The sequence below is a fragment of the Raphanus sativus genome, unplaced genomic scaffold (genome assembly GCF_000801105.2).
Source record: "Raphanus sativus cultivar WK10039 unplaced genomic scaffold, ASM80110v3 Scaffold2886, whole genome shotgun sequence".
NCBI classification, from domain to species: Eukaryota; Viridiplantae; Streptophyta; class Magnoliopsida; order Brassicales; family Brassicaceae; genus Raphanus; species Raphanus sativus.
Genome location: NW_026618193.1, coordinates 1 through 13,326, shown reverse-complemented (window position 1 = coordinate 13,326; position 13,326 = coordinate 1). Strand labels below are relative to the sequence as shown.

The 13,326-nt window shown below is 40.2% G+C and overlaps 4 protein-coding genes across 5 annotated transcripts; 2 read left to right on the top strand and 2 right to left on the bottom strand.

Annotated features, from left to right (window-relative positions):
- Nucleotides 1-100: 100 nt before the first annotated feature.
- On the bottom strand, nucleotides 101-2,351 carry LOC130506101 (probable inorganic phosphate transporter 1-7). Of its 2 annotated transcripts, none has more exons than XM_057000731.1 (2): nucleotides 2,210-2,351; nucleotides 101-1,878 (listed from the first exon to the last, which is right to left on the bottom strand). In XM_057000731.1, exon 2 carries the CDS (start codon nucleotides 1,855-1,857, stop codon nucleotides 244-246), a length of 1,614 nt encoding a protein of 537 aa, XP_056856711.1. In that variant the 5' UTR covers nucleotides 1,858-1,878; nucleotides 2,210-2,351; the 3' UTR covers nucleotides 101-243. The 2 variants fall into 2 exon arrangements, with proteins under 2 accessions (XP_056856711.1, XP_056856712.1); XM_057000732.1 differs by having other exon boundaries at nucleotides 101-1,875; nucleotides 2,210-2,339.
- Nucleotides 2,352-3,876: 1,525 nt separating this feature from the next.
- LOC108838686 (CDT1-like protein b) lies at nucleotides 3,877-6,077 on the top strand. Its single transcript, XM_057000730.1, has 7 exons — nucleotides 3,877-4,185; nucleotides 4,262-4,381; nucleotides 4,500-4,734; nucleotides 4,813-5,325; nucleotides 5,415-5,571; nucleotides 5,664-5,754; nucleotides 5,869-6,077. Exons 1-7 carry the CDS (start codon nucleotides 3,983-3,985, stop codon nucleotides 5,948-5,950), a joined length of 1,401 nt encoding a protein of 466 aa, XP_056856710.1. The 5' UTR covers nucleotides 3,877-3,982; the 3' UTR covers nucleotides 5,951-6,077.
- A 31-nt stretch (nucleotides 6,078-6,108) lies between these two features.
- LOC108838687 (probable glutamate carboxypeptidase AMP1) lies at nucleotides 6,109-9,409 on the bottom strand. The gene is made up of 9 exons (XM_057000729.1): nucleotides 8,241-9,409; nucleotides 7,624-8,019; nucleotides 7,490-7,552; nucleotides 7,327-7,414; nucleotides 7,173-7,256; nucleotides 6,996-7,084; nucleotides 6,792-6,905; nucleotides 6,586-6,726; nucleotides 6,109-6,505 (listed from the first exon to the last, which is right to left on the bottom strand). The coding sequence occupies exons 1-9, from the start codon at nucleotides 9,186-9,188 to the stop codon at nucleotides 6,341-6,343; spliced, it is 2,088 nt and encodes a 695-aa protein (XP_056856709.1). The 5' UTR covers nucleotides 9,189-9,409; the 3' UTR covers nucleotides 6,109-6,340.
- Nucleotides 9,410-9,668: 259 nt separating this feature from the next.
- On the top strand, nucleotides 9,669-13,264 carry LOC130506102 (uncharacterized). Its single transcript, XM_057000733.1, has 4 exons — nucleotides 9,669-12,276; nucleotides 12,370-12,495; nucleotides 12,583-12,884; nucleotides 12,972-13,264. The coding sequence occupies exon 1, from the start codon at nucleotides 10,034-10,036 to the stop codon at nucleotides 10,964-10,966; it is 933 nt and encodes a 310-aa protein (XP_056856713.1). The 5' UTR covers nucleotides 9,669-10,033; the 3' UTR covers nucleotides 10,967-12,276; nucleotides 12,370-12,495; nucleotides 12,583-12,884; nucleotides 12,972-13,264.
- The last annotated feature ends 62 nt before the right edge of the window (nucleotides 13,265-13,326 follow it).

Here is a 13,326-nt window from a genome sequence, read left to right as displayed (position 1 = left end):
GTTTCATAATAAAAGCTTTCCATTATCTCCATTTTCATTTGTTACAATGAATGAACACCAAGAAAACTCTTCTTAAAACTCCAAAGAAAAAAAAAACAGATACGTAAAAGAATCATATTCTATTGCATTTAGCTATCAATAAATAAGTTGACATAAAGAACAACAGTTTTAAGCTGCTAGTGGGAAGAAATAGAGTGAAGAAAAGATACAAGTAATAAATAACACAAGTGTTTTGTAGAATCTCTATGCAGCTGATACCGTGTTGTTGTTGGTGCTGCTACTGTTGCTTCCATCATTGTTCTCGTGCTCACCAGACATCTCCTCCAGAGACTTGCCTTTAGATTCAGGAACCAACAGTGTAAACACCATCCCCAAAAGATTAACCACACCCAAAACAATAAGCGAGTTCTTCACACCAATCCCTGGAGGGTATCCATGTTCTGTCTTGTTCTTGTCAGGACTCTGTGCCAAGTACAAGAACCCAAACGCACCCACCATAGCTCCTAGTTTACCAGAAGCCGCTGATATTCCATGGCAGGTTGATCTAAACCTAGCCGGGAAGATCTCAGCGGGCACCACGAAGGTTGTGGCATTAGGTCCAAAGTTTGCAAAGAAGAATGTTAACGAGTACATAACCACAAACCCTATCCTGTTGTCCTTGTGAGTCCAATGGTCATAAGGAAACGCTAGAGCGAACATGAAGACGGTCATGAAGAAGAAACCCATCATCTGTATCGCAAACCTACCAATGATGTCGATGAACGCCACTGTGAACCAGTAACCAGGTACCGTGCTGCACAAGGCGATTAGGGTTTGCGCACGAGCGATCTTGAAAACTTCTTGAATTGCGTTCATGGTCTGAGCCGGAGGAATCCATCCAATGGCGCTGAATATATCTTTCTGGAAAAGGTTTTGACTATAGAAGGCAATGTCAAGCAAGAACCATGTGCTTGTGGTTCCTAGCAAGTGAAGGCCATGACGTTTCATGAATTCCTTGGAGAACAAGCCAAATTGTCTAGACTGATCTCTACTGATCTCTTCTACTCGTTGATGCTCTGCTTCTATCTCCACTTGCAAGACCTTAGACATGTTAGAAGCTGCTAGCTTAGCGTCCTTGGCCACTAGAGCCGTGTACCGTGCAGTCTCAGGCATCTTCGACCTCGAGTAATACGTCATGGCAGCAGGCAAAGCACCAACCATCAGGATGATCCTCCACACGTAATCTGCCTGAGGAACCGTGGACGCCAAGGCATCGACTTGATAAGCCGGGGAAGGAAACCTAGCCTCGAAAACCGCAGACACGATGATCGCAAAGATGCCACCTGTCAAGATACCAAACCCTTGCATCGCGAAAACCGCGGCTATAAACGCGCCACGTGTCTTTTTATTAGCGTATTCGGACATGATCGTTGCGGATAAAGGATAGTCACCGCCGATACCAAACCCTAGCCAGAACCGGAAGAAACATAGCGTGGTCATCACGGATTTAGGTTTGTTACCAAAGGAGAGACCTGAAGCTATCGAGCAAATGACCATGACCATGAGAGTCATGCCGTATACTTTTTTCCTCCCGAGCTTGTCGCCTAGCCAGCCGAAGAAGAGCTGGCCCGTGAGTGTACCAACGAATGCAACGCCGTTAACCGCAGCTGAGACGTTTGGAGGTAGGTTTCCTGGCTTCGGTGAGCCGTCCACGTGGTAGTATATGCGGCCAAGAAGCTTAGTGACGAGTGAGATGCAGAAAAGGTCGTAAGCGTCGGTGAAGAATCCCATTCCGGCCACGATAATCGCGGTGAAATGGTACCATTGCGTTTTGGCAACGTCAAGTGCGTTTAGGACGTTGAGTTGATCTCCTGCCATTGCTTTTTCTTCTCTTTTCTTCTGCGTTATACAGTATGAAAACTCAAACAAAACATTACAACAAAGACAGAGACTAAGACCACAGATAGGAACATAAAGAAAAGAATAAGGGTAATTTAAACTTAAAAACGCAAGACCAATGAATTATAAAAGATCTTCAATATGTTGTGAGTAAAATTGTTAAATGTGGAACTTTATAAAATGATAGATTTATCCATTGTAAGTCCTTGAGATTGTTATATCATACCAAAAGAAACAAGAACAAAAAGCCTACTTGATCCTCATTTCTCATCCAAATAACAAAATGTAAAATAGAATCACAAGACACATAACTAATGAAGAAGAAACTTACATGAAGAGTATTATTCTTCTGCTTACTCTCTCACAGACAAACACTTGTTAGGATTGTCTTAGAGAAAGAGAAGAGTCTTTTTGTTGTTGTTTCTCAAGAAACTGTAGAGACAGCGAGAGAAAGAGGAAGAATGGTTGTGAGTAATGAAATAGAGGAAGCGAAGCACGGGGCTATAAATACATGATCACTTTCTGTTTTTGCTTTGACATATTCTTTTCTTTTATGTGGTATATTCTTGTGACAACGACACCGTTTATTTCTCTTTGACTTCTTGTTTTTCGCATCTACTTCTCATCCACCGTTCTGTCTTTCTTTTTTTCAGTTAAAAAAGTTTGTTTTGGAATTTGTTTTTACTGTATGGCTGAGTTTTTGAGACTCACGGTCAAAAACTCGTTTTAGGCTTTGGCATATTCCTAGGAGAAAACAAAAATATTCGGACAAATGAACTGTTATTTTCATTATGGTAATTGATCCCAAATTAATGCAGAATTGGTAAGAGAAGATTATCTTGATTGTCTCAGATATTATTTATGGCTATGCATAAAGACTTTAATTTTTGAAACTGATTCGATTTATTGTCTTATTTGCATGTGAGAGATACAATGACAGACCATATGCAATTTTCCGAGTAAAAAATGTCTAAGTGATTATTTTTATCCGACTGTATATAACAGATTCATTGCTGACCCTAGATTCATATTTACAGTAGTAGCTCAATAATTTTATGAGTTTTAGAACAATTCTTAGATTCAATATTTATTTAAATTTTGTAAATGAAAACAAAAATATGTTTATATAAAATATTTTTATGGACCTTTTTTATTAACTTTCTGCATAAAAATACACACATTATAACTGTCGGCCCAGTATATATTGACGCCTAAAGCAAAATAAAATTTTGCCCATTTTGGAATCGAACCTTGCTCTATGTATAGAGAGATATAGGCACACAACCACTAGACTACACACGACTTATGAAAAAATTTATGCCCTTAAATATTTAATCTCATTTGGCGCCTAAAGCCCTGGCTTTACCAGCTTTAGGTCAGGGCCGGCACTAACACAAGATTGGATTCGGGACGATCATACCGTTTGAGGTGAGGAGCGTCATTGTGTAAATTATGACTATGAAGTTCATGATCACTATAATGAAATTGTTATTTGTTAAAGGATTTTTATATATTAAATATAATATGTTGGTGACGCAATTTTCCATATCAAAAGGTGAGGAGCGTCATTGTGTAAAAATACCAAAAATAAAAAATACGTTTCCACAAAAAAATCATAACTGTAAATATTTTATACCCCAATCTAAAATAAATTAACTAAACCGTTATGTCACATTATCATTTATAAACTATATATATCATATTATCATCTACAAAAAAATCGTCTAAATTTTTGTTATTGATAAAAGTACAGTTTTTATAATCTGTATTTTAGTTTAAACAAACTATTATAGGAAAATTTTGATATTTATCAATAAAATGACTAATCTTAGTTGGACCAAAGAAAATAAAGGAAATAAATTAAAACGAAGTGGTTATACACTGGTAACGGAAAATAGCGGGAACCAACGTTTAGTATTGGCTCTAGTGACGTGGCAAATACGGACCCCACATATTTCGATTCACATCACCTGCCTTCTTCTTCCTTTCCCCGTAATGGCCCCTAAACCCTAAATATATACTAGCCGTTACGCTCCCCCTCTCTCTCCACTCTCTTCTCTCTCTAACTCCTCACTTCCCTATCTACTCTCTCTCTCTCTCCAACATGAGCTCGATCGAAAACGCTTCAAAGAAGCCATCTATGGCCTCTGAATCTCCGAACCCAGAAACACTTTTCTCTACCAAGACCCCAGACAAGAAGACGGCGACTCTCTCAACCAGACCTCGTGACGGCGACAACAAACCCGTTAAGAGACAGATCTTGACTTCGCCCAAAAAACCTGAAACGAGCCTGAAATTGCCAGAAAGGTGAGATTTTTTTTTTTAATTGATTTGTTCCTAAAGTTTTGAACTTTACACAAATTTTGATGAAATTTATTGGCAGGTTTGAGATTCTGGATGAATGCTTTAATGGGTTGGTCACTGCAATTAGATTGCTGAAGCTAAAGGGTTCTTTGACTTCGTTTGCTAATATATGTCCCAAGATTGAGTATCTTACTAATCGGTAAAAAGCTATTCACTTTCTATCTAATTGATCAATAAAGCTATTGACTTTCCTAGTGCTTCTTCTTCTTTGTTTAATGTTTGTTTGGCGAATGGGTGTGTGTGTGTGTATCTTCCAGGATCTTTTCGTATGATCATTTGGCTCAGATGAGGCATATCTATCCGGAAGCCATTGAAGTAAAGAGAGTTTTGAAGTGTGATGAAGACACTAGTTGTATGAAACCTACTCTTCACGTTAACTTAAACACCGATGCAGTTGTTGTACTTGAAGATACAAGTTGCGGAACTATATACATGCATCTTAGGAAGGTGTTTTACTCAAAGCTTGTAGATTTTTACAAAGCTCATCCTAAGGTCTTTCCTAATCTATTCTTATTTGGTTGTAGCTTCTTAGATAATAGTTATGTATCTGAATCTTTGTTTTGGATATAGGACGAGATTCCTAAAGAGCTGCTTCCTGAACCGTTCAATATCTCCAAAAAGGATTCAGACACAGTAAGTGTTGTAGACGTGGGAGCATTTAAACTCGAGAACGATGTTCAAATGGAGGAGATGGAGCAAGAAGAAGATAAAGTAACTCCAGATTCGGCTTTATCAGATGGTACTGAGGAATGTTTGTTACCGAACACAGAGTCAACCCCAGCCAAAGTTTTGTCCACTCCCTCCAAGGATCTGTCAACACCAATCAAGCTCATGAGTGCTACACCGACATTGCAGCCGTCTAGAAGGTGTATTACAATGACTCCAGATGTTGATGATAGTGACTCTGTTAGATCAACAAATGATCTTGAAAGGCGCCCTTCTCGCACTAGGTGTCTGAATTTCGACACTCTGGAGGAGGAAGATGGAACACTCAGTGACGAATCTAATGATGATGAAGCTAGTGATGATTCCTATGATGAAGATAGTGATGATTCCGACGATGAAATTAGTCTTCTGCACTCAGTAAGCGGATGGTTTTCAAACTTGAAAACTGTGGGTTGTATTCAGTAACCTTGCTCACTTACCATTGTGTTGTGTTTACTTTCTTGCAGATGATAGAGGAACCAAAGGATCAAACCGAGAAGCAAAACTTGCCTAAGCTTGTTAATGTGATTCATAAAATGTTTCACTCAACAAACCGAACGGTCATCACCAAGGAAGAGCTTCTTCACAAGATGATCGCATGCCAAATCGATATAATGGATAGAAGTAAGGATAAATGTGTTTACAGTTTCACTGGCTCTTCTTCCTTGACAGGCTATCTCAGTTTCTTTCTTGCTTTTTTTTTGTCTTTCTCTCAGAGGAAGTGGAGGAGCAGCTAAGGTTGATGTTGCAATTGGTTCCGGATTGGATCTCTGAGACAAAAGCATCTTCTGGGGATGTTCTTGTTCGGTGAGTTATTATCACCATGACAAAGAAACACTATTGTTTTGTATGATTATTGGAAACAGTTTTTTTTTTTTTTGCTTCTTCAGGCTTTTAACATTATTCTTTTGGTTTCTGCAGAATCAATAAACTGTCTACTGCTGAATCGGTACGTGCAAGACTTGAGGAAGCAACTTCACAGGACACTTCCACTGTCTCCTGAGTTTCAATCATCATTAAATCTTTACACATCTTTTCCTTCATAAGCTGATCCAATATAAAACTTCTTACAATATTATTAATTTATTATCAAAGATAATAATTATCTAATGATTAATATGGTTGGTTAAGTTGTCTAAGTAAAGTAGCTAAAAGTTGATATTATAGTTAATAAAAAGACTTTATACAATTATAGGTGAAGTATCTTTTTGGCAACAAATGGGTATTACATAGTGGTCAAGTGGCAAGGGTTCTTACAATAACAAGTGACCGGATCAGTGGTATTGTCTATCATTAAGATAAGTCTTTGAAGACTTTGAACAAGAATTATGCTTCTACAATCTACAGTCACACAATATATACGCAGAGGAGAGAAAGTCTTTGAAGTTTCTGCTCATGTGAACCCTCCTTTAAGAGCTTTGCTTGCTCTCTGAATAGCTCTTGTGACTCTCCATATCTCATGCTTGATTATTCCCTCTGATGAGTTTGTTGCAATTGCATCTGCTATTCCCGGGAAAAAACCTAGCTTGCTCTCTGGCTCTGCTGCAGGTCCATACACCTATAAATAAACACACAAACACAAGGCCACATGAGTTTTGAAAAATGGTGGAACTCAGATTGTTTTTAATTTTTACTCACAAGATGCTTGAACCATTCTTTCCCTCTGATTCCTTCTGAATCCAAGAACCCTTTTTCTGCAAGCATCATTCTGTCATTTAGCTCTCTTCTCTTAGCAGCTCCTGCAACATCATTTTTCCTGTATGCTCCTTTCTTTAGCTTCTGCAAAATCGATCATCAAGTTAGGAATAGGTGTGTAACCAAGAAGAAGACAAAAGCAAAAAAACCTTTGCTTCATCTGCAACTTCTTTAGCAACTAAAGAGAACTCTTGTATCGCCACGCTTAAGGGATCAACAGAGACTTTCCCTTCTAAGAGCTTGCTCAATGTATCTCTATGTGCCTGATACCAATAAACCAAAACATATATAAACTCAGTTTTTCCTTTCTATCTTATCTATAAAGGGAGTGAGGAGGAGAAGAGCCTATATACCTGCAACTGTTCTGCATAAGAGATGTAATGAAATGGTAAGACTGGCTCATCAGCCAAGATGATTCCCAAAAGCCCCCAAATTCCAGCCACTGAGAGATATAACAAAGCACAGAAGAGAGTCAAACCTCTCTGCATAAGAAGCCATGAAAACTAGAGAAAGAAAACAAAGGCTTTTACTGGCAACATGACGATGAAACAATGGATCTGCATTGCGGATCATCCAATCATAGGAGTCAAAAGCAGTATGGTAGACGGGATAATCTGAAAAAAAAAAACTCAACATACATATTAATACATCATCACATTCTGAAGATCTCAAGTTCTTCTTTACCTGCTCCATAGTACATGTCTATAGATGGTATCCCAGCATGATGAAGAAAACCGGAAAAATCGGAATCTACTCTACTTAGCCTCTCTATCTGCAGAGTCCATTCAAAGCATAAGACACCCTTATGTGTGTGGTTAACAAAAAAAAGAAAGAAGCCTCTACTCACAATGTTATTCTGAGACTTGAATGTCTCTTCCACTGTCAAGGTTACATCATCAGGATCTTGAACCTGACCACAAAAATAGAATTGACTTTTTGAAATTACTTGAGAATGTCCACATTAGTATTATTATTATTTACCAGCTTTAATGCATCTACAAGAACATTGTCTAGTTGAGGAGTTGCACCAGCAAAAAATCCAGAGCCTTGGACAGCACAATCTACATTAAGATAAGCCACAGCACTTGCACCTAAGTTAAGAACATGTTCCTCAACCCATTCAGTTGACCCAACCATTCCGAACTCTTCAGCGTCCCAACTACAAAGGAGAATGCTCCTACGTGGTCTCCAGCCAGATTCAAGCAACAGAGAGAATCGTCGACCAATGTCAAGCAAAGCAGAAGTTCCACTGTTTGGATCAACAGCTCCATAAGTCCACGCGTCTCTGTGGTTCCCAAGAATCACGTACCGGTCTGGCTCCTCACTACCTCTTATTGTAGCCACAACATTGTGAATCTTCTTCATCTTCATCTCCACCTTGTAAAAACAAAACCAAAGACTTTTTTAATTACAAAAAAAAAAAGTCAAAACCAAGAAAAGACCGTGAGTTCCACCATGGGGGTTCAAATCTCGACCACTGTCGAATTAATATTTCGGCATCGCCAGGGACAGAGGACTGACACGTGCTAACACGTGACTAGTCTGGACCATTACTGTGGGGCCAAGATACCTCTGTATAATTAAAAAAACGGTTTTACCTGTAAGCTCATGTTGACAACAACCCGTCCCGGGCCAACCCGTTGACTTGACCCAACCCGACCCGTTTGCCACTCCACCGGAGCTTTTGCTCTGGCCAGAGAAGCCAATATGATCTCTGCATTGTGGAGAGACAGAGGCAAAGATGGAATCTTTGGGAATCTTTTAGAGACAAGATCATCCTCCAAACTTAGCTTCTCTCCTCCGACGACACCGGGCCAACCCGGAGTAACCGGGTCACCGATTCCTCTCATCACCGTGCCTCTCTCGATGCCCCCGAGCCCACCACCGTCTTTCTCGTCGTATATCAAGACGCCGAGAGCACCTTTAGTCTCTGCCGTCTTCACGATCACTCCTCTTCCAAGAGTCTCTCCCTTTCGAACTAAAACCAAACAGCCTCTCACGCTCACTCCGACCATCTCGAGGGCTCGGTAGTCTCTCTCCTCGCCGTGGTTCACGAAGACGACGTTCCCAGACGCGGAGCCAGACGGGGAGTAAGCGTGGTACGGCATAACGACGTCGGAGGAAGAGGAAACGTCGTCGTTTAAGTCGAACTCCAGAGTCGTGTTGTCGTTGCTAAAACGCGCGGTGAGGGAGAAGTGCGTAGGGTAAGAGAGGAGAGCTTCGTACTCGGCGACGCGGGTGTCATCGAGTCGGAGGCTTTGGAAGTGGTTTAGGACGTAGTTGAGCGTGTCTAGAGAGGGTTTTGTTCCGGCGAGGTGAGGGTGACGGGTTAAGGAGTGGAGGTAGGAGGAGACGGTGGCGTTGGAGGCGGAGGAGAGGAAGAGGCGGCGGAGAGTGAGGGAGTTGTGTTTGTTTGGGGAGAAGAGATGAGGAGGAGTGGCGTCTGGGTGGTGGAGGGTGTAGAAAGTGGCGACTAAGAGGACTATGGCGAAGAGGAAAGAACAGAGCGGCGGTGGATGTCGGAAAGAGACGCGAGGCTGCGACATTGCAGAGAGAGAGAGAGAAGTGAGTAATTGTTTAAGCAAAGTAGTGGCTAAGCCAAAGTAACTATCTTTTGATATGCTTTTTTGTCGTCAAGTGTCTTTCTTTTTATTACTAATCATCTTTGTCCTTTTCTGTGTCTTGTCTATTTTGTTATTTTATTTGGTCAAATACATTGTTGTTGATCTTCTTCTTCTTCTTCTGCTTTGTTTTCTTTAACAGTTCAGTTAAAAAAGACTAAGAAGTTGAATATATATATAGGATATGCTTTAATCGGTTGAAAGATCACTTGAGAAACATGTAAACGACTATTTGGATGCTAAGACATCACAAGTGTCGGTCGAGTCGAATGAAAAGCTGCATGTATTTATAATAACAAAAGTGGTGTATGTTTTTTTAGTGGTATAGTGAGTCTCCAAAGAGGTATATTCTTTTATATAGTACTATTATTTTTGTTTTCTTTCATTTTAGGGAATTTGCACTAGATGGTAAAGTTTCGTCTAGATATTAGCTAGGTGGTAAAAGGGCTGTAGCAATTTCGGTAATCCCAGAACTATCCCTCATTTGATAAAAGAGTGGAGCACATGCGCCTGTCAAATTACTGACGTCACAACAGGTTGAGGCGGTTGCATAAAGGAAAAGATAATTATGCAAAGAACATAAGGTGTTGAAATATCTATAAGTGTTAAAAGTGCAAAGACCCCTAGATTTTTTCGTTCAGACTTTCGTTCTACAACATATGTGATTTTTGAAACTAAATCTCAGGTCTTATTTATTTGCCACCAACCTCTGTTTTCTCTACAAATCGCTCATAGACGTTTCTAAAAAATCTGTTTTCTCTAAAATCAAAATGGTTTCTTCGAGAATAGTCGATTACCATGAAGATCTCGTGGAAGAACCCGAAGTTGAGTTACCTCAGATGGTTTTTGCGGATGGCGAGGAACCAGTCGGCGTCAGAGTGCTTACTTACCAGTCTTCTCGAGCAATAAACACCATACTTAATGCTCTCAACGAAGCTGAGATCCAGTACCTGAGAGAGTCGTCGTTTGGTAAACTCATCGAGATAGCCGAAAAACCTGCATTTTCTGGTAGATTTGCTAGATATCTACTATCTCGACAGTTGAAGGTCGAAAAAAAACACGAAGCTTGGTTTCGGTTTGCCGGAAATCCTATTAGGTTTTCATTGAGGGAGTTTGCCATAGTCACTGGGCTTCCTTGCGGTGAAATCCCCAAAAAGCAGAAGATGAAGAAGAAGAATATCAACGAGAAACCTTATTGGCCCGAACTATTTGGGAGTATGGAAGAAATGCGAGTATCTCAGGCTGTGAAGATGCTACGAAAAAAAACGGTTACAGATCCAGATATCCGGATGAAATTGGCATGCCTTGCAATAGTTTCATCTGTGTTGCTGTCAACAAATCTTAAGATGAAAATGCTAAAGGAGTACGCTGAGCTACTTGGAGACATAGAAGAGTTTTTGTCTTTTCCATGGGGTCGTATTGCATTCGATATGCTGATGACCAGTATCAAAAAAAGGGATGAGATATCCTTGTCTCAAGATACCATTGCGCTTAAAGGCTTTGCTCTAGCTCTCCAGCTTGTAATTGTTGAAGCTGTCCCTGCTTTGACAGAAGTGGTTCAGGATGCGTGTTCTTCTTCCGAATCGGAAAGTGATGATGATGAAATAGAGTCCCCTGTTAGCAAGGCAAGGAGGAAGACTTTGAATCCTGCCCACGCAAGGGAAGTAGACAGAAAATCGGAGGTAAACATCATATTTAACTGAATAATTAGTACTAATATTATTACCTATATTAATCGTGCTTGTAGTAATTATTTAACCGGAATTGGATACTTCCATGTTGTGTAGGCTGTTGTGAACAGCATTATCCCCGAAGATCCTCATCGGCCACTCAATGATTCTGTTTTGGGTTGGCCAGACGAGGTGTTTGATATCAAAGTTGACAACCTTTTGAAGCTTATATTTCAAAAGTTTGTGTTCTCCAAAGATATGTTCAAAGGTGGAGTAACAAAATCTGATGTTGAGAAGATGCGGGAAGACTCCAAACCAAATGGCAAGAAGAAGCAGACCCGAGGGAAGGAGAAACAGAGCATAGAAGCAGAAGAAGATAAAATTTCACCAATTGTGCTTTCCCTTCTCAAACCTGAGCTCCAGCGGATCGAAGGCAAAGTGTCGTCTGGCATTGACTCCATGAAACAGTTAGCTTTGTCATCTGTACAGTACAAAGATGACGTTCTAGCCACTGTGTCTGGAATGATAAAGCAAATGAAATCGGAAATTCTGGTTTCACTTGCCCAGGGTCATGCACATGAGGTTTCAGGGTGTCACAATATCATCCTGTCAGATGGTCATGTCTCGAAGCCAAGTTCTTCGAAACAACTAACCGGTCGAAGCGAGGCCGGTAATGGGCATGCTGCTTCAGAGTGTCACCCAATCAATCCGTCTTCTTCCAATGCATCTATCCCACCTTGTTCCAACCAACCTGCAGTGGAAGGTGATGACGAGAATAACAGGGTGATCGCTAATGTGTTGGAAAATCTCAGTCATTATTCAACTCCTCCTGGATCACCCAACCAACCACCTGTAAGAATCTTCCTGTAGTGCATAACCGGTTATTTGTAAGAAAGAAATCACCGGCTATTTGAAGATAAATCCGGCTTCATGATTGCCTCATCATATAGATTGAGTAAACATATATTAAATCCATAATTATAAGTGTGTTACCGGTTTCAATTAGTGTATTCCGATTTCACTTTTTAGGTTTCCGACGGACGTGGTCAAGACGAAATCTCTTCACTACCAACCGGTGGTAAGCTGGGTGAAAGCAAACATCAACTCAGGTCTATATCTCGTCCGGAACTTAATGTAAGTATGTCTATATTAAATTTTGTAACTTACTACATATGTTGATTTGGGTTACAGATATTTATCAAAATGTTGCTACCTTCATAATATCTTTTATTTTAAAGGGGACCCTCGTACTCGCCCATCAAGATAAAAATACCATTCCTCGACGTACTCCTCTTTTTGAATTTAACAACGAAGCTTCCTCAGGATCAAAACTGTTTGCCCCCGTAAGTATAGAGTAGTTACCCCCAGCACTACCTTTTGTTACTAATATGAGAAGCCTTATGTTTAACATGATGTATAACATTATTTAATCGAAGGTCCAAAAATGGCAGTCGAAACAAAATCTCGCTTATGCCGCTACAAACGTGAATGTCGGAGATAGCAGACCTCAAATGAGTACACTATCGGGGCACAGCGGAACGGAGGATCGCCTTAGATCAGATGTATGGTCTCCGACCTCTTCTTGATTATAATGCTCAATTTATGACAAGCGCAGTCATAACAATATTAACACATATATGATATTGCAGTTCGATCAACCATCTTTCTCTTTGGGCCTGACTCAAGAGAAAGATGCTTTACCCTCGCGTGAACACGATCAGATGGGAGAGAATAATACTCATCATGGTTTGGAGACGCATCTAGATACTTTCCTCTCTCGAAAAAGCAAGCGTATCAAGACAGTCCCACAGTATTTACTTAGCGGTTACCAGTGCGGGAGTAGCATACTTAATCGTGCTCGAGAAGGTCAACTTTGTGGGGGTAGCTATTATGATATGTCGGTTGTTCGTGACAAGTATGCTCGACTGTCCACACTACTTAAGAAACCTTGGTAAATTTCATTTTATCCATCAGAAATATTTCATATATTTTGACATGTGGATTGGTAGAATAATATAGTAAAGCCTTTTTATTGCAGTTTTATAAACGTTGGTGGACTCTCGGTTACCCATAAAGACCTTATTGATATAGCGGACAGAACTCGTTTGTTACCTGGCAAGGCAAGTTATTATTTTAAAACTGATCTACGGAGAAGTGGAGTATATTTATGACACCAGCTAACTGTAAATTCAGGTCGTAGATATTCTTATGAGGGTTGTCCGATCCACCTTCGATAATCATTGTATCGGTAAAGTGGACATAAGTGCTGCGTTTCTGGACAGTCGGTTTGCAGCATTGTTGTGTAGGAACCATGCAAAATTCAAGAAGCAAAAGAATAAGGGTGCTTTCCTATTCAGCAAGAGTCTAGTAGATGGGCTCGCTAATAGCTGTCA

Excerpts from the sequence above, each read along its gene's own strand:
- LOC130506101 (XM_057000731.1), bottom strand. The coding sequence starts at position 1,857 with ATGGCAGGAGATCAACTCAACGTCCTAAACGCACTTGACGTTGCCAAA.
- LOC108838686 (XM_057000730.1), top strand. The coding sequence starts at position 3,983 with ATGAGCTCGATCGAAAACGCTTCAAAGAAGCCATCTATGGCCTCTGAA. Across the intron at positions 4,735-4,812 it reads TTTACAAAGCTCATCCTAAG|GACGAGATTCCTAAAGAGCT; the intron begins GTCTTTCCTAAT and ends TTTTGGATATAG. Across the intron at positions 5,572-5,663 it reads AATCGATATAATGGATAGAA|AGGAAGTGGAGGAGCAGCTA; the intron begins GTAAGGATAAAT and ends TCTTTCTCTCAG.
- LOC108838687 (XM_057000729.1), bottom strand. The coding sequence starts at position 9,188 with ATGTCGCAGCCTCGCGTCTCTTTCCGACATCCACCGCCGCTCTGTTCT. Across the intron at positions 7,415-7,489 it reads TCAAGTCTCAGAATAACATT|ATAGAGAGGCTAAGTAGAGT; the intron begins GTGAGTAGAGGC and ends TGGACTCTGCAG. Across the intron at positions 6,727-6,791 it reads AAGTTGCAGATGAAGCAAAG|AAGCTAAAGAAAGGAGCATA; the intron begins GTTTTTTTGCTT and ends TCGATTTTGCAG.
- LOC130506102 (XM_057000733.1), top strand. The coding sequence starts at position 10,034 with ATGGTTTCTTCGAGAATAGTCGATTACCATGAAGATCTCGTGGAAGAA.